The 24,993-nt window shown below is 38.9% G+C and overlaps 1 protein-coding gene across 1 annotated transcript; it reads right to left on the reverse strand.

The window, feature by feature from the left end:
* Positions 1-682: 682 nt before the first annotated feature.
* Positions 683-23,245, reverse strand: LOC144368113 (volume-regulated anion channel subunit LRRC8B-like). The gene is given in 5 exon segments (XM_078026668.1): positions 683-4,440; positions 10,528-12,209; positions 12,212-12,691; positions 15,431-15,532; positions 23,183-23,245. Coding segments are annotated over 3 exon segments (2,409 nt in total). The 5' UTR covers positions 12,666-12,691; positions 15,431-15,532; positions 23,183-23,245; the 3' UTR covers positions 683-4,167.
* Between the last annotated feature and the right edge of the window lie 1,748 nt (positions 23,246-24,993).

Consider the following 24,993-nt stretch of genomic DNA (forward strand, 5'->3'; position numbering starts at 1 on the left):
TGCTGCCAACTTGTTTGTAGTTGTACTTCTGCATGGCCACAGTTCAACCTCAGCTATTCCCTCTTACTCACCATCGTCACGATACAGGATGCGAGGCAAGGCACTGCACTTGAGTGATCCATTGAGAAGAGGGACCTCAAGGGGAGCATGTCCTATTGCATGCGGGTTTGACGTGTCTCCGCCCCGCCCCACGAAAAAAGGCGTCGGCTGATATGGTGTCAGATCTGGGGAAGGCGCCCCCTGGGGCTGGCCCATACTATGCAGCCACTTTTGCACAGTGGGATAGGACCTCTACTCTCGCCTGTATTGTCTTAGTGAAACAAAAAGGGGGAGCTGTGGTGAGCCGTTCCTGCGGACTGTGGTCGCCATTACATGATGGCGCTGGCTCCGTTGTGGTCTGTGAAGGACAACTCCATATCAAAGAGAGTTGGCGTGTTCCCAGCTCCTTATCAGAGAAAGTTGGCATGTCATTTTCTAGCACCCTGTGAGAAGGGTACACGTGGCAGCTTTGCATTGGGGTTCGCGGTGCTTTATTAAGGCTGGGAGGGGCATCCGAGGTTTTAGTAGAAGTAGTAGAAGAATTATTAGAAGAATATCAAGGGCCTGAATAAACTGCTGAAAGAAGATTCCTGAGTCGCGTCTTCCTTGCGGGCAAGGGGGGTCGCGACAAATGTACAGTAAATGAAAACAAAGTGGACCTACAGTTTTATTTTCATGCTTTTGGCAGGGCTGAAGGATTACGAGATTAGCTCTAAATACTGAAGGGAAGCAAAAAGAACTATCCAGGTATTATTATAGGCATGGGCTTTGCCCCCTTTCCAATAAATACATGTTCAGGTGCCACTGAAAATCCTTTAGAACTGATATATTCTGTTACTATACAAGTACTGATTGAATTTAACAAGGTGGGTGAGTGGAGAAGGAAAATAAAATACCTTTTATGAACAGGGTGTTGCTAAGAGAATATAAAGATGAACAGATAATTTTATTGAAATAATGTCAAATCCACAGAATTGTTTGATTATTTTAATGAATCAATCAATATTATGCAGTATTTTAATTAAATGTAGTATTTGAATCATGAAACACTTAAAGAACAGAAACAAAAATTTCTCCATCAAACAATGTTATGCAAATAACCAATGCAGCACACCTATTGGGACTCTTTCACAGTACTGAGATCCTGAGGATCTCATTTACCCTGTTTTAACATAAATATTAAGTGACAGTAAAATATTGTGACACTCAAGGGGGTAATGTTAAGACTGAGAGTAAAAAATGAAAATATAGTACCTATGTGACACACAGATATACCCTGATGTAGATTAGGGGAAAGAACACTAAATCTTTGCAGGAATGATCAAAAAAACACTTAATGGTTTTTTCTTTTAAATGTCATAACTAACAGAACACTTAAGTTATGAATTTTAAAAAATTGCTATCCTTGCATTAACCTACAACCTCTTGCAATTTTGGAAAAAATATTAAATATATCCAAAACCAATAAATTATAATTTGCACTCACGGAATGTGTGTGTCTCTGTGTGCATGCAAATAAAATGAACCAATGCTATTTTTAGTACAAGTCATAAACGTTTTAAACTTAATTCTCTATACTTAGATTTTGGAAAATACACTCTTGGAAATCAAACGCCAACTAAAGTCTCGAAATTATGATCTAGCAAACTTCATTTAAGTGAATATCTACACTTGCAAAATAAAGATCTGCTCCAACAATGTAGTAAAGGTGGTATCAATGCTGTATTATTTCATAGGTCAAGCAGTGGTGTCATTGTTTACTGTGTCAATGCTGTGTGTTTCAAAAAGCTACTTAAACATTGATGTACAAGATTTAAATAAAAAGACATTTGAAAATTATGGCATCAAGAGCAACAGTTTGCACCAGTAACTATACCCTAGTATGTGGAAAGTAGCTTACATATTCATTATTGGTCTTGAGAGCAATTTGCTTGAATTTATGTAAATGAGGAGGAAGATTTAACCAATGGCTTTCGCACTTGAATGGAATCAATGACTAACCATGCAGGAGTTCTAGTTTGTCAAGTGAATGGTAGCAAATCTGAATTTTGTTTTGAAAATACTTCTTGTAAAAGAGGATAAGATTTTTTAAAATACAAATTATGGCTAATTGTGTGGCCCAGATCAGTACATATGACAATTCTACTGGTAAGCACTAAAATAACCATCGACTCACATTTTAAGAAATAAAAATAACAAAACCTTGCATATAGTCAGAAACTGTGAAGTCCTAGAAGAAAGTTTGATCATTATGCCTGGTTCCCTGAGAACTTCAGTGTTCTGGTTAAAGGCAAGTTTTGGTAAGAAGTATATTTTTACACTGTTCCTTCCCATTCAGAATAAGCAATAACGTATGAGGCAGCTTTTGAAGCTCAGTATTCTTTACAGCTAAAATTTTATTTAATGTGAATAATTCTTTTCTCTGAACTTCATTCAGTCCAGGCATGTGTGGCAGATGAGAGAAACTGTATTTACTGTACTTTAATATTTTCAAAACTCACTTTCATCTTTCTGGAACAATGCAAGGAAAACATATACTGCACACAATTTCATGTTTACAGTACCCTTTACCCATCATGTCTTCCAGTTTTTTTTCTAGATGCAGTTAACAGATTACTTCAGAGTTGTATCCAAAATGAGGTCGCATCATAATGCTTAGACCCATTGGAGAAAAACATATTAAAAATGTACATTTCCCAAAAGTGAGTCAGTTGATTTTATTCATTTAACATGATGCACAATAATAAAAGGCCAAACACAAAGCTCTTTATAAAAAGGAGCAAAATGTATTCCAGAAGAGTTAAAGACATGAGGTGAATTTCAGTTAAATGGATCTTTGTGAGCTCAGAGAGCTCATCTTAGACACTGAATAGATGCTGAATGTTTTATTTTATAATCATATCTCAAGATCATGCAGATGATGAAGGAAAAAAAAAACATTTTGCTTTAACATTTACTGAATCCCTAACAAAGTATTTTGAAATCAATTTTAAAATCCAAATCTGTCCCTCTCCCCTCTATCACAGTTTTTGTAAATAACTAAGAATTGTACCCGTACAATTACACAGAGACTAGGGAAGAGAGAGGTAGTTGATGTGGCCATCCTCTCACAAGGAAACCCCCCGAATATTTTAGGGCACAAAACACAAGCCTTTTGTTATCCAAGAGTAATTAGTTGCAGAGTACAAAAACATTTTGGAGCAGAGTGCACAAAGACTTGAGAATCATAAACAGCCCAAACCAAGTATCAATAGTTCTTAAAGAAATGCTATGTTCTCTGTACCTTACAAAAATTATTCTCACAGATATGGAACCCGAGACCATACGGTAGAAAATATTTATATATTTTATATAAAAATTTTTAACAAATAAAAAAAGGCTTTGATGATAGATAAGAAGAAATTTTCAAGAATTCATTAATTTTCAGGATGCCCTGAGGGTAACATGTCCTATGTACCCTGGCTCCTGTTCTAGGCAAAGGCCAAAGGTGGGCATTTTCTCAGGGATCCTCATGGTTGATGAAAGAAAGCAGATTAAGGAAGACTTAAGCAAGCTGGGAAAGGAAGTAACAATTAAGCCAACAAAAAAGGAATTCTGCCAAGCATAATATACCCTGCCTAAAAAAAAAAAAAAAAAAAAAAAACAAAAAAAAAACAGTAGGAACACAAATCAAAGACAGTGGTGCATTTACATCAGGGAAATTTATATGTATGAGTTTTTATAGTTGTGGTGATAAATATCAAAACAGGAAGTCAGTTAAAACAGGTGTGCAAATAAAGAAATGGAGATGGGAAGGAGGAGGAGGAGGAAAGAAACCTATACTATCCTAAAGGGAAAAATTGCAAAGTAAAGATTCAGTAATTTCACACTCCTCAACCCATCCTTAATGGGTACTTCTTACATCTTAATAAGTTAAAGATCAATTATTCACAAAGTTCCAGTTCAGTGTTTATACTTTTTACCTGTTTAACTTAGGGCGAGTTATTGAGTGGCTTTAATAAGATATTTGGTTATGATGCATCACAATTATCACACCCATGTTTCATCTTTATAACTTAGGAAAGTTTATTTCTCTTTTAAAGCCCTGGGGCATACGTTTAAAAATGCCTTTGCAACACAGGTCTCTGATCAACATTTATCTAAGCAAGTCTGCAAACGTTCTGTCACAGGGAGAGGAAGAGTATTGAGCAAACTATCCTCCACGATCAGACAGCTCCGTTTCAGGAACTGACACCCTTCCAGCTCTGGAGGCAGCTTTTCCAGGTAATTACCAATGAGCTCCAGATGAGTGAGGTTCGACAGCTCACCCACATGAGGGGACAGATCCGTTAGGCTATTTCTCCCCAAGAATAAACACTGTAGCTTCTTACACTGAAACAGTCCATCTGGCAGTGTCTCGATCTGCAAAGGAACAAAAACAGCTGGTGAGATTGGGTTGGATGGTGTAGGATAGTACATTCACTTGCTAATGCTCTAGCTACCTTTCCTGGAAACATGTCTGCAGGCTTCTAAGACACACATATTAATGGCAATAAATATGAGGTAGCTGAAGGAGAGAAAGGAAAATTAGGGTAGGGGTATCCCATGGAGCCAGGACCCAAATGTGTAAGCCCCTCTGTGCATGGGTGGGCAACTCATTGGGCTCTGACCATCCTCACAAGAGTCTTAAAGAAAACATACTTACATCCTCATTGTGCCCAGGATAAAAAAAAAAAAAGGTAACTCAGGAGAATCATAATTATTCTTTAGTTCCAAGTCAGAAATAAATTATTCTCAAGAGTCCTTGTAAAGAATTTATATGTAATGAGCAACATCCTTGAAAACATCCTGAGGACAGACACAAGGCCATTTCTTACAATTTTTTTTCCCGTATCCACAGCCCTTTTTGAGAGAGGGTCTTGCTAAATTGATGAAGCTGGCCTCCAATTTGTGATTCTTCTGTCTCAGCCTCCTGAGTTGCTGGGAATACAAGTGTGTGCCACCACACCCAGTTCTCTTATACTACCTTTTCTCAGTATAGACTGCAACCTGATTCTGTTTTTAAAAGAAGTCTATAGAAGCAGAGACAAAAACATATATTAGACATGTACACATACATACACCTTCTACATACATACACCTCTGAGTGTTTATCTTTCTTCCTGTTCTCTGGCATGGTTTCAGTTGAATAATTCATGTAACAGAGAGGCAATTTTAAATATGAAAAATAACCTGTAAACTAGGTCAACTCCTAGAGCTGCTCCACTTGACTGCTCCCCTCTATGGTGCATGGGTTGTGTTGAGTTTCTAAGGGCACCACAGTGCATATATGAAGTAGGGTTCATTTTGGAGAGACCTCCAAACAAAGTTGAGCTCACATAGTCCCTTCAGCTCATCACTCCACCGAGGGTGGGTTTGGGTCAGACTGCTAGACTATATACTTCACCTATAATATTCCACATATTAGCTGGAGACAAACGGCATCTATAAAACAGGGTAGGTTCCTGGGTACAGGAAATGACTTTGTTAGATACAGGGGCTTCCTGCATCCTCTGATGGGCTAATGCATACTGACTAGGCCCGTTCTGTTGGCAGACAAGCTTCTGGAGCCATCCAGAACTCTCTTCTTAACAGGATAAATACTTCTCAAATGAACTTAAAAATTAGTTACAGTGCACTAAAAAAGTGTTCATTATATTATATAATAAGCTCCCTTTCCTATATAACTAACATATATTCAGTGAAGAATATCCTTGAAAGTAAATCACCATTCTTAAGACCAACATTCAACACAGATCATCACTGTAAACACCAAATAGTAGGTATAAGCAAAGGAGAGATATCTATACATTTATTCATTTCTTCTCAAGAGCAGATGCATATACACACACACACACACACACACACACACACATTTTAACATGGAGAGAGAAGAAACAGAAATGACAGACCGAAGAAATGCAGTTCTTTTTTAAAGCAACCCCTTCTGCTCAGAGACACTTGCAGCTCAGAAGCAAGGTCAGGAACGTACATGTGGAGGAAGATATTCAGGCCTATGCAGTGTGCTCAGGGGTGAGGGTCCCTGTTGGTGCTTAAGTGAAAACAGGGAAGTCTTGGCTCATTTGTATTCAGTAAATATGTGCTGAGTATCTCATATAAGTAAGTGCCAGGCTCCTGGCAAAGTACAGGGGATGAACTTTTGAGCAAGACTGATGGCCTTCCAGAATATTCATCTAAGGCGGGCTGCCATGCACATCTCAACCTTGGCTCTACTGACATTTTGGGTAGGATGATTCTTGCTGTGGGGCTGTCCTATGCATTGTTAGGTGTTTAGCAGCATTCCTGCGCTCTACTCCCCAGTTCCAAGAACCAACAATATCTCCAGAAAAATGTCCCCTGAGGGAGCATGAGTACCCCCCACCCCGCCAATTGAGAAGCACTGGTTTAATGGGAGAGAGAAACATTAAATGATTGCACAATTAGTCTACAATGGGTGGGATAAAAAAGAGTACCCTGACCTGAGTTGTATCTGACCTGAGTTGTATTGGGGAATCCCAGGCCTTCCATTAACTTCAGATTGCCAGCAATTGTTTAATGGGACTGATTTCCTACTGGGTGATTACCCTGAAGCCATGCCCTCACTCTCCCTGTCTGCCTACCTGCTCTAACACATTCCCACCTAACTTCTTTCAAATCGCCGAATCTGTGATTTTAGTGGTCTTTTCATTGCTCACTAAAGGAGAAGGGCTTCACAAGGCAGGGGAGAGAGTCTTTGGGGCTAGAGGCTAGAAGGTCCCTTGACAGTGCTACTGTAAATGAGTTGGGGGCTGTGGCTGGGGCACCCCTCCTCCCTCCATGCCAGTGCCCAACAGAGGAGAAGAGCCTTAACTCACCAACTTGAATTCAACTTTCCTCAAGGAAGCTGGGGAGCGTCCTAAGAAACTCTCCTTCAACTCAGGAATATTATACTGAAAAAAACCTGCTTACAAACTTTAAAAAAGAGTTTGCCTTGAAGGTTACATATTTTTGCCTACATCAATCAATTTTATAAAAATGTTTCATATCATTAATTTATACCTAGGTTCATTTAGTATGTTCCTTTCCCTAGACTTTGACACATGAGCCAGAGAGGAGGAAGTAAGTATCCCACTGGTTTCCTCTCCAAAAAAATGAGAAAAATTTACAGACCATTAGGGCAATGATAAACTTTATAAACAAAATGGTGTTTGAAAGTAAACTATAATATATAATAGAAACATATATAAATAAACTGAAAAAAACTAGGAAAACTAATGGCTGCATTAGCACTCAACAGCTCTGGCAACCAAATGTCTTCAGCAAAATGAACTGGGGACTCTAGTACAGATTATTCTCTTTTTCTATCTCCATTTGCCATTGATTATTAAATATTCCACTGCGTCCCAAAGACTGAGTGGGACTTTCCTTCAGAATCCTTCTCAAGGTCAGATTTTCTTTCTTCCTTTTTTGGAGGGGGTGGGTATCAATGCCATATACTACCCCAGGACATGTTCTTGTTTTCTTCTATTCTTCTGTGGTGCTGGGAAGTATGTGGTGCAGGGCCTTGCACATGCTAGGCAGGTGCTCTACCACTGAACCTCACCTCCCAGCCCAGCACATAGTAACAAAATGGATAAATTCAATCATTTCAAGAAACAAGGCTCAACATTCCAGTTTTAAGTAGTGATGTCAAAACAACAAGAAGCACTGTGACGCTGTACTATAGAGAATTTCTATGTGATTCGCTTTCTGAATAGAGTTTTGAGTTCATAAAAGGTGCACAAATGTGGAAGTTGAAAGACCTGGGTGTAAACTGCAGTGTTCTAAGATTGAGCACATCTAGTTAAATCCCTCTCCCCACCTTGTGTTTCTCCATCACTATTGATGCCACAATCATCTGGTACCTCTGTCCACTGGGAGAGGGATGGATCCTGCCTCTTCCTCTCTCACCTCACACCACCACACACACACTGCTGTTGCCCATAAGGCATCTCTGAGGTAGATATACTTGAGACATAAGCTCAGGGAAACAAGAACTGGAACACGTGGGCTCAACACCAGCTCCATCCTGGAAGCTTCAGGCCTCAGGTCAATCAGTTTGAGGCTGTTTCTGTGTTGGCAAAATAAGGGCAGTGGCCTAGAGTAGGGGTTGGCAAAGGTTTTCTTTAAAGGACCAGAAGAATAAATATTCTAGGCTTTGTGGACCAAGAGGAAAACCTAAAGACATTGTGTAGGTACTTACGTAACCAGAGAGAAGAAAAAATTGAATTTTATTACTTAAAAATGAATATAACTTTTTCTTCTCTCGTTATGTAAGTACCTACATAATACTTAAAATTAATAAAATTCAAAACATAACAATTATGCATATATATATTGTAATATAGGCCCAATAATGAAAAGAACTGGATTTATTTCTGGGCACTAAAATTTGAATTTCACATAATTTTCATGTGTCATGAACATTATTCTTTTTTGACAATGTAAAAACAGGCTATGTGCAGATTTGACACTCAGGCCATAGGCTGCCAATCTCTAGACTAGATCAACAATGTTTCTTTAATATATGAATCTTTTGTCTCTTGTTTTAAAATCTACATCCCTACTTCTAAATCATAACTGGTTAAGCCTTTCCATGGGGTTTTGCTTCTTGGTTGCCCTCTCCTAGCCCTTTCAAGTACACAATCAAAGCCTCCTTTGAAGGAACCAGTTCAGACTAACTAGCACTTTCAAGTGTCACCCTAGTGACTGTCAGATGAATCAAACATGAACTAGGCAGGCAGACTTCCAGGTACTCCCCATTCTGACCTACTCCTAAATGCTCTTATCTCTTATTAGGTCTGGGCATCCTATTGCAATCCCCTGTGCATGACCTTTATCTTTCTACATAGCCCCCATCCAGCTTTTCAGGGTGTGTTTCATAGAACACTCCTCCCACAAGTTACTAGGAGAAAGGTGTCTTGCTCAAAAACATTTGGCAGATGTTGCACACCATCTCTCCCTCTTGGAGAAGCATAATGCATTTCACATGTTAAAGGTACTGAGGAACACTGCAGCAAAAATATGATTAAGAAAGGAAACATTTAATGTTTTTTCGTAATTTTGTTTTGTTGTTGTTTGTGGTTACAACTATTACATCCTGTGGAGGAAACCTTGGCTTGCCCTGTTAATGAACACCTATCACCAGGGCCACCTGGGGGACTGCCCAACACTGTTCTGTGTCTAAAGAACTCCCTGAGACTTGGCAGAAACCAGAGCTTACTTCCCACTGGAGAAACCAACACCACCAGAGTCTCGTGTCCCCAGCTCTCTTATAGCTAGTATGGGTGTTCGGAAACTGTGCCAATCAGGTGTTCAGACTTGAATCCTGAATTGGCTTCAAAGCCTTGTAATCTAAAGATCTCTCATTTATCTTAATGGACTCTCCCCTTTTACTTATAAGTAAAGTCTTTGAGTTCTAAAAAATCAGCATGAATTTTCTTCTCATCTCCCCATTTTGCTAACAACTAGAGTTTTCAAAACCAGTATCTGATGATTATGATGTTCACTAGCCAACTCCATGCTCATAGCTATGTTTAGCAAAAAGAAAATGTGAATTACAAAAAGACTAGAAGATAATACATTTTGAGGTGGGTTAGAAGAAAATAGCAGTGCCCATTTTTCAAGTAGAGGAAGATCGGTTTCATCTCTTGGCAGGCCTGATTTATGTTCCCCTTCTCCCCATATGGACATTACCCTCACTCCCTTGCCCTTTAGAGTAGCAGAGATTTTTTCCTTTTTTTTTTCTTCCTCCTTCACATTTTAACCTAGGAAACTACTCATTTATTTTGTTTTTTCTTGTTTCAGTGAAGTTACATTTTCCTTAACTTGGCTGTACTCTTGCAAATTATGGTTCATTTTTATACATGGGTGCTGGAAAAAGCTTCCAAGAAGCCCCAGTATTGCATTATAGAGCCAGGCCTTTCATTTTGAATTGTCTTTCTAGATACTCATACAGATCTTGAGTCTTTTATAACTGCCTCTCCAGAAGGATTTATGAATAATTCATAATCTTAGCATTTTTAAACAAAAAGTTACTTGGATGACAGATTTGGAAGGCTGAAAATTAAACTTTCTGTGTGTTCAAGACAAAAAGTAAGCTCTACTAGAATTAGTAAGTTTAAAACACTGTAACTATGATGTTTCTATATAAAATGGAGAAAGAGAATAAAGAGAATTAAAGAGAATTAACATTTGTCAAGCAACTATTCATGTGCTAGAAACTGGGCCAATGTGTATATTTTATCATATAATCTGCATGACAAATCAAAACTTAATATAAGAAACTGATGTTCAGTGTTCTTGTAAATTGTCTAAGATCACATGGGCTGGGGCTCAAGCTCACAGAATGTTTAATATGTCCTAAAGTCCATTTTCTTTTTCTATGTTACAAATTGCAAGCACAGCAGAGAGCCTCAAAAGACTGGTTGAATAAAGGATGGATTTACTTACATTGTTGTTGGTCACAGCAAAGTACTGCAAATTACTCAGATACTGGATTTCTTCTGGAATGAATGTCAGGTGGTTATAGCTTAGATCCAAATAATATAGTTTGGTGCATAGAAAAAGCTGCAAGGGCAGATTCTCAATATTATTATGATCCAAAGAGAGCTGCTCTAGGTTAGATAATGCTCCGATCTGGGCAGGAATATAAGCAATGTTATTGTGCCACAGTTTTAAGCAGGAAAGATTCTGAAGATGCTGAAAGCTAATGATCTCTTCCACAGTTTTAAGGTTATTTTCCTTTAGGTCCAACTCATGCAAATTGTTCAGGCTAAAAATGGAGTGTGGAATGCATTCCAGGTCACAGCTGATCAGTTCTAGGCTTTTCAAATTGACCATCTTTTTCAAGTTGTTCAGCACAACCAGTTTGCTTCCTTCATTGTCAAGGGACAGCTTCTGCAGCGAAGGCAGGAGGTCTGTGACCACCTGGGGGATCCGGGACAGGCTACTCTTCAAGTAGAAGGTCCTCAGGTTTTTTAGGTCCTGGAAGCCCTCCAGCTGCATGGTACTCAACTGCTCTGGGAGAACACAGCCTGACAGGTAAAGTTCCTTGAGATTCTTCAGGTGAAATACCCAGCGTGGGATTTTCCCCATTTCAGTAAATTTCAGGCAGAGGATTTTTAAATTCTCCTCTAAAAAGGCCAGGGCAGGATGGTCTACCACCAGAGATGAATGGTACACATGAAGCTCCTTGAGGTTGACCAACTGCGAGACTGCAGAGGGCAGTTTGACCTCAGGGATAAGCTCTAGGCTGAGCACTTCCATTTCCGTTAACTCGAACACATTGTCTGGAAGACCACTGAGCATGAAGAGATGCAGCTCTATCTTGTCCTGGGAGTTTTTCACAAGCTTACTTTTCAGTTTCTCAACCGTCCATTCATTGTTCAGGTTGATCTGCTTCAGTTTGTTCTCACTGACCTCTGACAGGAATATGGAGAAGCGTTTGGAATAAAGAGGATCATACTGGTCAGCCAGATGGAGGATGAAGGCAAAGTCATTCTTGACGTCTGGGATATCGCTGTAGTTGCTTTTTTCTCTTAACGCCTCAAAGGAATATTGCTTCAGGGAACTCCTCAGCATCCACCATAAACTATAGGAGGAGGTGAGACCGTATAGTATTACCAAAATAACATAAAATGAAGCCAGGACTTTAAATATTTCTGCCAAGGAGTAGACACACTGGTAGCGCTTATATCCTGTAAAAGCCTGCACGTCGATTGAACAGTCAATTTCAAGAGTAATGTAGGTTAAAAAATATGGAACATAAGTTATGATGAGGACAAACAAAATGACTTTGACTATTATCTGCTTCAGATACACCCGGTAAATGATGTCCTTCTGCTCCACGTGAAGACGGAACCTTTTCACTTTCTCAAAGATGGCTTTTGCCTGTTCACCTTCCTTCTTGTCCAGGACACTGGAAGTTGGGCTTTCTATGCTGGCTGACTCCAACCCTGACTGTGGGTAAGGCAGGGACTGCTTGCTGGAGTCAACCTCAGCTGAACACCCTGAGGATGAAAGCAAAGTCTTGGACTTGGAGACCTTCAGGGGCCTCACTGACTGTTCAGCCACCGTTTCCGACAGGGCACGGGTAGTCCATGGAGAATCGAAGCACTTGTGAAGGATGGCCCAAAATGCTCCAGCCTGGAACTGGTGCTGGGGTAGTGAAGCCAAAAGTTGCTGCAAGCTGCAAAGATAAGTGTGTGCAAGAGCACCAGGTAGGGGAAAAACTTGGCAAACCAATGGAGCTGTTTCTCGTAACAGACTGCGTCGATGTAGGAGTACTGCTGTCGGTGGAGATCATTCTGGATTCGGAGGGGGAGCGGAAGCGGTGTCCCAGAATTAGAGGATGTGTTCACGCTGGCTTTCAGGAGGTCCCAAGGCACAGCGCAGTGATTGTCAAATTCCACTTTGCACGGAAGACAGCACAGGACCCTGCTCTGAGTGAGCTGGAGAGCTCCGGCCAGCACAGCCACCAACAGCATGATGAGGGTGATGTAATACCAGAAGACGTCCCACCATGGCTTTAAGATGTGATAAGATGACTGGGCGTCTGCTAAGCATTTTAGCTCTGTTAGTGTAATCATGACTCTCCTTTGCACGAGTACAGGAACTGGTGAGGAAAAGAAAAGAAACACTACTGAAACAAGTACTCACATGTACATTTCATTCTTATGCCTATACATACATTCCCTACCCAAGTAGATTTTTAGCTCAAGGCTGATCATGGGGCACATGAACCTTCTTGGTTTCATTTGAAAACATAGGCCATATCAACCCTGCAATGTAAAGTCCCTGACATGGGGGCTCATTTGGTGATAGGTAGAGTGGATCTGTAAAGAAATTTGGGGGTAGTTCTTGAGGCAATTATTTAGTTACCTCCCTAGTTTAAACTCCAGGTTGGGTTACTAAAAGCCAGGAGCCATTTTTTTCTTGTTTTCTTTTTTTTAAGTGACATGGAACAAATTTTCTTGTGCTACCAATTTCTAATGGTAACATTCCATGTTCTCTAGGTCTAAGTAAGCTCCTTTCTGCATGGCACCTCATGTCTGGAACATCATTTATAACCTAAGTGTTGTTCCAAACACAAAAAGGAACCTTATTTGTGCAAGGCTGGTTATAAGGGTTTCCCCCTTTGGCTTACAGGAATCTACCCATTTCTTCCCAAACTGTCACCGACTATATCATCTCCTTTCCTCAGCTCTTGCTTTACAATTTAAGCATATGAGTATTTAAAAACAGCATATTTGGGCTGGTGATTTGGCTAGTGGTAGTGCACTTGACCAGCATGTGTGAAGCCCTGGGTTTGATAATCAGCACTGCCCCCATCCCACCCCGTTTTCCCAAAAAAAAGAAAGAAAATTGAGTATTTAAAGTTGGGAAATAAGAATAATGATTGAAAAAGGTACAGGGAAGAAAAATCCTGTTAGAATACTCAATCCTTGGGATTCAATACATTTTCTACTTTATAGTCAGAACAGATTCAACTTCCTCGGCTTGATAATGTAGCATGTTTAATGTCGTAATGGCACAGTGCTAACAGATAAGTGATTAAGGCACACTCTATTAATATTTTTGCCTTTAGAAAAACAAGACACATTTTATATCTCTACCTTGCAAAGGATTCAGACAGTTCTCCTGAGAATTTCTGTTTAGCCACATTTGTATAAATTGTTTAAACAATTGCTAATTTGTAAAATCCAGACCACCTATAAGTTGGTGCAGAATAAGCTAAAAGGAAACACATGGAGCTTATGAAGTGTCTGATAAGAAAAAGAAAAAAAGAGACCATGGTAGCACTGTTGTTGTTTGCTGGAGAGTCCAGCTCTAATTGTGCTCAGGGGCTGCTCTTGGCTTTCTTTTTTTTTTAATATTTATTTTTCAATTTTTGGTGGACACAACATCTTTATTTTTATGTGGTGCTGAGGATCGAACCCAGCGCCCCGCACATGCCAGGTGAGCACGCTACCGCTTGAGCCACATCCCCAGCCTTGCTCTTGGCTTTCTTGAGTCTGATGTTTCTTTCCCGGGCCTGAGTTTCTTGTTAGATAACCTGTTACCTGCAGCACCCTCAAAAGAAACCTTTCTTGCTCTCATGGGAGACTAGTTCCTGCCTTGAACCTTAGAATCCCATCACAAAGGCATGCTGTTAATAAGCATCTTCTCTTTTTGCAGGTCTGAACATATTCCTGACCATCTGACTCTAAGCCCTATCCCTTCATGCTCTCCCCCTTTTGCTAGGAGTCCCATGATCCCGAATTTTAGTTTCTGAACTGCAGTGCCACTTTCTGCCTATATTCTCTCTGGGCATTTATCGAATATATGAATTCCACTTCTTCCTAAGCCCTGTGGCTTGATTATATAACTTCTCCAGAGCTTCCCTCCCTTACTCTAGGTTAGTGGGTCTGACTCTCAATTCTTCCCATTCTGCCTTGCCCCCACTGTGGTTAACCATAATTGCATGTCAAGACAAGACAAAAACCAAAAACAAGAGGATTACATGAGATAAATATGTAGTTGTGGACTTAGACCCCAAAATACCATAAGCATGATGGGTGGGGAGAATAGTAGAAATATTGCTGGATGAAAGAACATGTTAAGAATATCTATGAATTTTAACTGTCATGTGTGCATAACTTCAGCTAATTGTATAATAGCTATTATGCTAAAACAGTGATTTATAGCCTTTGGCCACATTAATTTGTGAACCCAGATAAAAGGGTGACAGGTCTTTTGTGCCTGTCTGGTGAAATCACACCTGGAACTTAATGCTCAGTAATGGGCTGAAGACAGAAAGGGCAACAAAATCATTAGGAGCTGCCATCTAAAACCCTTCTCGGCAGAGGGATACAGGGAATCAATGACATTCAGCTGAGATAAAGGATGACTAGGAAAGATGAGAACTTATCTTTACATTTTTGTGCAATTACCTCATGAATGAAAGAACTAATGGATTTATTTCAGATGCAAACTGGGTGGGTAGAAGATTTAGAGAGGTGCTTCAATTTGTTGGTGGAACATCAACTCTTTGAAACAGTTTAGCTCCCTGTCACTAGCTGGGGCTAGATGAATAAAATGACCATCCCTTGGGGATGCTGTAAAGGAATTTCTTGTAATATATAAAGAGAGTGAACTAGATAATCTCTAAGGGCTTTTCCAGCTCTGAGTTTATGGTGACATATTTGTCCTCTAAGGACTCTGAGAATTAAATTCTTTTATGCAACTGAAACTGTGGAAGAATGAAACAAACAGTTCAAACAATGATAAAGGTATTTGGCAGACAACAGAGATTTACTCAACAAGGAATACTAGCCAACACTGACCAAAATAATTATTAAGTATTTATACTTACTAAAATGGAAAAAATGAATCAAATAAATCAGCTATGCTTCAATCAGGGGGTCTACACCTTTTGAAGTTTCTTAGACACACCATCTCTGAGTTTGTCTTCATTCTATGAGAAAGCATAAGTATCTTGAAAGACATATATTCATTCCAATGAACAAAAACATTGCAGAAACTGTCTTTCCAGACCCTCTCCATCAGGAGACATGATATGGCCAATAGATTATCATAGGTTAGTTTACTTTCAACTCAGAGGCACAACCTGGCAAAGCTGTATATACCAGTCCCCATCCATACCCATCAGACCATGTTCATACCCTGAACTCCCTTTTCAATTACAGAGTAGTTTCTACAGAAATTTAGGTCCAACATGTTTTAAAATTCTGTATCTATAACACTTAGCTGTTCCCAAATAGTTTGCGTATGTTAATTTCTCTCACTAAGCCTCAAACACAGTTGGTCTTATTTGCATTTCTCAGATGGCTTGTCAAACCATGTAATTTCTGCACTTTAATTTAAAACCATACTTCTATCCAAGTATATATGCTCCAAAAATTTAGTCTACCAGTTTCATTAGAAAAAGTCACAAGGCAAGGAGACTTTCTCATACACAACTCAGAAATATGGCTGAAATTCCCTGAATTCGTCATTACATATATTAGTATGTACTTAGTTTTTTTTAAAAAAAATTCGGTAAGTTAACAAAAGCCATTCTTTGCATATACTACAATCACTTGTGACAGTTGAACTGCAGGAAAACTCTGAAATGCTATATTAAAAAAATTGAGTCTGGAAAAAATATATTTTTAGTGTCCATGGAAACTCAAAACAGTTGCTAGGAAGGGTTTTATTTTCCCTTAAGATATATATATATATATATATATATATATATATATATATATATACATAAAATATTATATTATGTATTTAAATTCTAGCAAAGAGTATTTTCCCCAAATTGTATTGGGCTAGAAAGCTCTATTAGAATATCAGATAACCTATCTTTGCACTAACTCAGCACTACCAGAGAATAAATTTACAACATGACAGCATTTAGAAGCAGACAGCAGGATAAAGACTTATGGAGAACTAGGGTGGAGTTTAGAGGTAGAATGTGTGCTCAGCATGCATGAGCCTTGGGCTCAATAGCCAGCACACACATATGCACACTCTGATTGTGACACACTTTACATACTCTTCCACAGCACTACATCTATAATTTCCAGAATGCTACTCCCTCATCATGATGCTCCTTACACAAGTTTTCCTTTAATATTACAAATACATTTCCTAGTTTATAGGCAGTATGTTTATGAAAGAGAGATATCAACCTCCAACTAACAGTAACAATTTTAAATTATCATAATAAGAAACTACTATCAATCTACCTTTGAACCACTCCTGAACATGTTTGCTATATTCATTCCATCTGAAAATGAATTGGAAAGGACTTTCCTGTTTGCCTTTTTAAAAATTATGTACTTTTCCTGTAATCACCTAATTCAGATTTCCTTTGTCAATAAGAACAAATAAGAATTTATTGTTAGTGGAAAATACCTTGCTCAAAGCAACAAAACCATCAAGAAACAACTTCAATTGGAACTTAGGAACTCTAAGCCTGAGCCTTGTCAATGCCATATCACAAGGTAATATCTCAGTAAATCCAATGAGCTGTGCTGAGGTCTGTTTCTCAAAAGCTGGAGAAAAAGTTATAGAGCTCTTTCACCCAACATCCACATTGTAACTGAGTTCTATTATAATCTTGAAAAACAAGGATGCAAATGTAGTTTACTGCAAGGTCTCAGTTTTATGGATACATACCATGTAACCTATTCTCTTAGCATAAATATTTTCTACTAAATATTTTTACTGAATTATCTAAGACTTAATATTTAAATACATAGCAACTTGATTAAAGGATACATGCAAACTTTCAAGCATTCTTACCTATCAAATGCTGCTAATTTTTCTAATTGAAGTACTTAATTGGAATTAGAGCCATTATACCTTTTAATACAGTTTGCATGTGCCCTAAACATTTTCCAAACCATATTTTGGCAAAGAATGAGGATTCAATCCAAATGAAATCCCTATTTCTAATACACAAATGCACTAAATTAGTTCAAAGAAATTATGTTAAGAGTACCAGATTTTATGGTCTTAATCCCATTCCTTTAGCTTTTAAATCTCATTTAAAAATCATAAAAAGCTTTTCAAAACACATGAATTCATCTGACAATCTCATCCCAAAGTCTCTAAGACTGGAACAACACCACTCAACTTAGGCATCTTTATTTCCCAGTAGACCTTATTTTACTTTGAAAGCATTTCCAAAATAACCAGTGAAAAAATAAACAAATGAGGATCAGATGGTATTTAGAGTCATTGTATGCTGAGAACGACATGCTTTTTCAAAGATCTGTCCTTTGATCCCAGAGAGCCGGGGTTCTCTACACTAGTCTCACTGAAACTTGATTTAAAATAGCCGAATACAACAGTCACTAATATGGCATTATGGAAAAATGTGGATGTGTAACCGATGTGATTCTGCAACTTGTATTTGGGGCAAAAATAGGAGTTCATAACCCACTTGAATCAAATGTATGAAAGATGATATGTCATGAGTTATGTACTGTTTTGAACAACCAATAAAAAATAAATTAAAAAAACCTTACATTCAGTCAAAATGTTTATCAGTTCTAACCTATATTTAACTATAATTTAAATTTGCCTCTTTTTATTTATCTCCTTAGAAAATAATGTATCTGTACCTCTGAATTATTTGCCCCTCTTCTTTATACTAAAATAACCCATTTAACTGCACTTCAGAAATCTGAAGCCCAGCATTTAGCATTTTGCCTGTATTTATGTGATCACTAGTAGCAAGGATATTTGATATATCTGTTCCCTATGTCCCTTACCAGTTCCTTCAGATCTTGTCAGTACATAGACTTTCAGATAACAAACATCCTTTCCAAACTTGGTCATAGTTTAGAGACCTAGAAAGAAACTAAGAGATAGATCTATCTGGTAGAATGTTTCTTTAATATTAATGTCCATAAAAATTGCCGAGAGCTTATTAAAACAAAAAGTGAGCTTGCCATGGTGCCAATGATCTCAGCTACTCAGGAGGCTGAGGCCAGAGGATAGCAAGTCCAAGGCCAGCCTTGGCAACTTAGCAAGACCCTGTCTGGCAAACAAAACGCATAAAGTGATAGGATCCTACCTTCAGAGTTTCTGGTTCATAAGGTAGTTCTAACAAATTCTAAATTGGATGCTACTGGTCTAGGGATCACCTTTTGAGAATCACAGTTTTGAGAGAGCAGTTTTCAACTTTGGCTTCACATTGGAACTGTCTGGGGGCACTTTTAAAAGAAACCTAATCACAAGCCCTATCCCCACAGAACAATCCAAGTGGTCTAGGTGAGGCACAAATTTTCCTCAGGAGGAGAAAACTTGTAAAATAGATTGGCAATAAATTATCTGGGGAAAAAATGCATATCTTTTAAATCTTCTTGGCAATTACACTAGATGTCTACAATGCTGTCTCTCCCGACTATAGTTAGAGCTTCAGAGACTCGGGTATGTGAGAAGTAGAACAATGAGTCACTGGCAGGACAGACTGAAGGAGGAGGGACTAAAAAGTCTGAAAATCTGTTTCAATATGGGGTAAAGAAATAATATGTGTAAATTTTATAATATGCCTGAAAAGAAAGCAAAGAATGAAATAGTCACTGCTATATTTTGGATCTTAAAAATCTTCCAAAGGCCCTGTGTCAGAAGTTAGATCCCCCACCTTGGGAGGTGGTAGAACCTTTAAAAAGTGGCTCCTAGGGCTCAATGGTAGAGTGATTGCTGAGCACGTGTGAGGTACTGGGTTTTATCCTCAGCACCACATGAAAAAAAAATAAACAAGTCTCCATCTATAACTATGGGGGAAAAAAGTACACCTAGAGAAAGTAAGTCAGGTGAGTGGGTGGGGGGAATGACCTTCAAGGAGATAATGGGATCCTGGACCCTTTGCTGTTTCTTGTGGAGAGCCTTCCATGGGCTGTGCATGAACTACACCAGTATCATAGCCTAGTGAATAGGAGAATCTGGTGTCTGGGAACTTCCAGTGGAAATTTCTTTTGGCCAGGACCACCCAAACACATGTGACCCTATTCAATCTCTGCCCCAGGTCCCACACAGCACAGGACATGGGGTGTCCTGCTGCAGCCACACAGCCTCTCAGAGATGGGTGTGACCTGCCAAGATGCCAATCACCCTGTTGCTGCAAGACATCAAGAAGCAAGACTCCACCCATGAAGCCTTATCCCTGCCTTTGTTGTACCCCCTTTAAATAAATCAGGGGACCATTTTCTCATTGTCCAGCTTCAGCTCCTGTGTGGGCTGGGCCTATCAGGTGCTCTCCTTTAAAACTATTTTTCTGACTCTGTCTTTTGTTCTCCACTAATTATTTGTGACTTATTTTCTCCCATGGTCCTTTTCCCCTCCTACTCAGGAAAAAGGACCCCCTGGTGAGGCGCTGGCAGCCTCCCCATAGTTTATCTCTTTCAATTCCTGGCCATGATACCATGAGCAGTTTCCTCTGCCACATGCTCTAGCCATGATGTACTTCCTTGCAATAAGGCCAACTGATCAAGGACTGAAACCTCCAAAACTGCAAACCAAAATACCCTTTTCTTCTTTTTTAATTGATTATCTCAAGTGCTCTGTCACAGTAACAGGAAGCTCACTAAAATACTTATTACAAATTAAAATTCAACACCATGTAGCAACCTCTGATGGAGGTCCAGAGTGGGAGTCAAATGAATTCCAATTTTGTTCCTAGGCTAATATAGTACCTTACAGTTTGTAGCATGTGGTGCATAGTAAATACTTACACAATAAATACAATGTACAAAAATGCAAATTATAGGAAAAATTTCAGATATTTATGCATAATGTATTCTAAGATGATAAAGACTTTGAGCTGGCCCAAGTGGAGAAGGAGTGGCTAGAACTCAGTCGTATATAGATGGAAGGACTTTTGATTAACTGTTCAGCATATTCCGAAATTTAATGGCTTTAAAAAACATTAAGGTTTTATTTCTTGAGATTTTGTTGGGGATTCTTGTACTTCATGGTGTTGGCCAGCACGAAGACGGCTGGAAGGTCCAAAATGACCTCATTTGTTCATTATACTGGCAGTTGGTACTAACTGCTGGCTCATAACTTCTTCATATGAGAGTCAGTGTGGTACTTTGAGTGTCCTCAATGAACACGGTGGCTGGGTTCTAAGACTGTGTTATAAGCACAAAAATTAAAGCTGTGGACCTTTTAGGGCACAGCATTTGAAGTTACACAGTGCTGTGTCCATGAAAATCTATTGGACAAGGGAGATACAAGGACAGCTCAGATTCAAGGGGATGGGATGCAGAGAACACCTCTCAGTAGTGAGATGACGAAGAATCTGCAGCTGTGTTTAATACACTACTGTCCATAAATAATTCCATAAATCTTCCATAAATAACTTACATCTCTTCTCCACAGAAAGCACACTAGCCCTCTCCCCCAACATTCACACACCATCACATCAAATTCAGGCTTAAAGGCCAGGCTTGTGTCTTATAAATCAGGGCAGCATCCTTAAGATTTTTAGAAGGCGCTCCATACAGCAGAGATATCTAGGAGGTTATCATTTAGGGTTTTATAGCTGTGCCCTTGCTTTTATTTTCACCTTGAGACCAAGTTTTGCTGGTAATAGTGCTCTGGATCTGATCTTTGGACCTGAGACCATTTTCCTTCTTTGAGTATCTTTTGTTGAGTAGAGAAGGTTGCTAGGAATAAGAAACAGTTTTATTTCCATACCTAGAAAATTCTGAATTGGAAATATTTCCTCTAAAGTCTGCTTACAATCTGGACAGTTTGTTCTTTAATGCATCTCTTTCTTGCAAAACTTTGATCATAGGTGGTTAAAAAATGAAGTTATTAGTTGGTGCTTTCAATATCCTGCTGAAAAATCTCCTACCCTAGATCCACAAGGTTGTTAGGTTCATTTTGTGTGTTCTATGTGATTTGTAGGTGATGGTTTAGCCTATTTTTCTGCCAATAAAACATATGAGTGCTATTTTATATCCTCCAATAGCAATTTCCTCACTGACCTTTATACACTATTAATACTAATTTTACTACCCCCTTCAGACCTTCACCGCTTCCTTTTCCCAAAGCCAATGCCAGATTTTTGTTATGGTAGTACCTCACTTCTAGGTACCAATTTTTGGTTTTGCTTATTTATTTTGTGTAACAAGCCATACCAAAACTTAGTGATTAAAATAATGATTCACTGTATCTGATAATACTGTAGGATGATGAGGCAGTCTCATTTCGCTTGGTATTCATTGGGTTGCTGGGGTGGCTAGAAGGTCCAACATGCCTCTATGCCACACTGGTACCTGGGCTGCCTGCTTGTTGCGGGGCTCAACTTGTGCTATTGACTGGGCCCTTGGCAGTCTCCACATTGATTCTTTAGGCTTCCTCACAGCAAAGGGGATGTTTTGAGAGGGAATGTTCTATGCATACAAGTCTCTTAATTTGCAAGTCTCTTAAGGCCCAGTCTTAGAAATTACTAGACCCCCATTTCTCACATCCTGTTGATCCAAAAATATAACAGAGCCAGTAGAGAATCAAAGGCAGGGAAACAGATGGGAGGAGTTGCTAAGTATTTAAATCACTTTTAATTCATCATAGGATGCCATAAACATTTAAGTAGCCAATGGATCCTCAGTAAAGGAGTCTTTGAGGAAAATAATTTAATGAGTGAAAACCAAATCCCTGTCCATATGAGGATGGATCATCAGATGAAGAAGAGTAAAAAAAGGATAGAGAAGCAGGATTAGTGAGGTAAAGGAAAAGCAAATGTTTCTGGGGCACACAAATCTGAGTTTCATGGAAAGAAACTGACATTATAGTCAAATTATAGAGGGAAGGCAAAAAATAGAAATGTGTCACTACTATTTAGCAATTTCCTACCCCAAACTGTAAAGTAGTAATGGGTCTGTGAAACAACCATACCCAATATTCTAAAGAGTATGAAACTCTCTGAAGCCCCAGGAGAAAGTTATTGATAATAAACTGCAGAAAAAAAAATAAATAAGTTACGTTACAGAATGAATTAAGACCATAGGAACAACTCTAGAAATCCTAGTGGAATCTGAGTTCTTCTGAACTTTAAGGAACGCCATTTCACTTTTCTTGGTTTCTGGTGATAACAGAATACATCATATATCCAATTTAGGTGAAAATTTTCTTTTTAGGAAAAGACCTCAGTTCTTTGATGCTTTCAGTGGCCTACATTATTATCTAAGTTACATTTAAAATGAAGAAAGTAACAGTTACATATTGAAATATTTATACCAGAACATAGCTTCCAGTAGCTGGATAATTCTTAGAAGGTATTGAGGCTGGAGTTGTGGCTCAGTGGTAGAGTGCTTGCCTAACATGTGTGAGACACAGGGTTGGAGATTCTCAGCACCACACATAAATAAGTAAAATAAAGGTCCATTGACAACTAAAATAAGTAAATATTCTTAGAATGTATAAACAGAAGCCAACATCAAATCCTCCAACTTTCATGGTTTTTAAAAATACTTTCCAACACCCCACTCAAGTAAGCAGGCCCTAATAAAGTAGGGCCAAACCTAGACACTCTGCAGTCTCTGGTAAACCACACCATAGCATTCCATTTCTTCTCTTCAGACTTCCACAGGTGACCTACCTGTCCCAAGAGCAGAATTATATGTCCTATTTAATCCAGGAAGACCCCATTGAAAACAGGGTTCATTTTCTATAAATAAAGAAACAATTTCAGACACATTTTAGTGGCTTCACTATGATCATGGGCTTAGAACTAAGGGTCCTATTTTGAAAAGATCTGGGAGCTTAGTGGCATACATTCTGGATATCTAGCCTGATTAGTAATAGGTCTTCCCATAAAACAAATGTGAAGTTGTAAATAGTTGGAGAAATTTTCATTAAATTATAAATTTAAATGAAAGACATATTTTAGCTTTTGTCAGATCTAATAATACTTAAAAACATAATATTTATTAATTGCAAAGGCTAGATACCACGAACGCATATGAAAAGAATATTGTCTCGAGCCATCTGTGGGCTGTGTGTGGACTGTGCTGCACATCGTAGCCTAGTAGATAGGATAATCTGGTGTCTAGGAACTTCCAGTAGACATTTCCTCTGGTTGACTGCCCAGAGACACTGTGAATTTCTATTCCACTCTGCCATGTCCCACACAGCCTCTCTAAGATGGGTGTGACCTGCCAAGATGTCAATTAACCTGTTGACTGCAAGACATCAGGAAGCAAGACTCTACCCTTGAAACCTTACCCCTGTCTTTGATGTACTCCCTTAAATAAACTACAGGATCCATTTTCTAGTTGTCTAGCTCCCATTCCTGTGCGGACTAGACTATCAGGGCTGTCTTTAAAACTATCCGTTCTGACTTTGTCTTTTGATCTTTTCTAATTATTCTAGACTTTAATTTCTTAGGAGGCTTATCCCTCTGAGCAGTCAAGAATTCCCTGGTGAGGTGTTGGACACCCTGCAATAGAATATGAGGGCTTCTGTCTCCTTTCCCAGGATCATTATCCCACTGTAGAGAAGAAATGCAGAGTTGAATGTGGCATACCACCTAATACTGTCATTTCAATGTTAACCTTTTCCTCATGCTCTTCCTCCCTGTTCTGTTCTTAGTTGCTCTCTTTATATCAAAGAAGACATTTGGAATTTGTTTTTTAAGGATTGGCTAGTTTCGCTTAGCATAATCTGTTCTAATGCCATCCGTTTCCCTGCAAATTCTATGATTTTGTCATTTTTCAGCGCAGAGTAATACTCCATTGTGTATAGATGCCACATTTTTTTTTTATCCATTCATCTATTGAAGGGCATCTAGGTTGGTTCCACAGTCTAGCTATTGTGAATTGTGCCACTATAATCATTGATGTGGCAGTATCCCTGTAGTACACTCTTTTAAGATCCTCAGGGAATAGTCTAAGAAGGGCGATAGCTGGGTCAAATGGTGGATCCATTCCCAGCTTTCCCAGAAATCTCCATACTGCTTTTCAAATTGTCCGCACCAATTTGCAGTCCCACCAGTCCCCACATCCTCACCACCACTTATTGTTGTTTGACTTCATAATGGGTGCCAATCTTACTGGAGTGAGATGGTATTATAGGGTGGTTTTGATTTGCATTTCTCTGACTGCTAGAGATGGTGAGCATTTTTTCATGTACTTGTTGATTGATTGTATGTCCTCCTCTGTGAATGTCTGTTCAGTTCCTTGGCCCATTTGTTGATTGGGTTATTTGTTATCTTATTGTTTAATTTTTTGAGTTCTTTGTATATTCTGGATATTAGGACTCTATCTGATGTGTGAGGGGTTAAAATTTGTTCCCAGTAGGTAGGCTCTCTATTTAGCTCTCTTATTGTTTCTCTTGCTGAGAAAAAACTTTTTAGTTTAAGTAAGTCCCATTTGTTTATTCTTGTTATTAACTCTTGGGCTATGGGCCTCA

The sequence above is a fragment of the Ictidomys tridecemlineatus genome, chromosome 11 (genome assembly GCF_052094955.1).
Source record: "Ictidomys tridecemlineatus isolate mIctTri1 chromosome 11, mIctTri1.hap1, whole genome shotgun sequence".
Taxonomy (NCBI): domain Eukaryota; kingdom Metazoa; phylum Chordata; class Mammalia; order Rodentia; family Sciuridae; genus Ictidomys; species Ictidomys tridecemlineatus.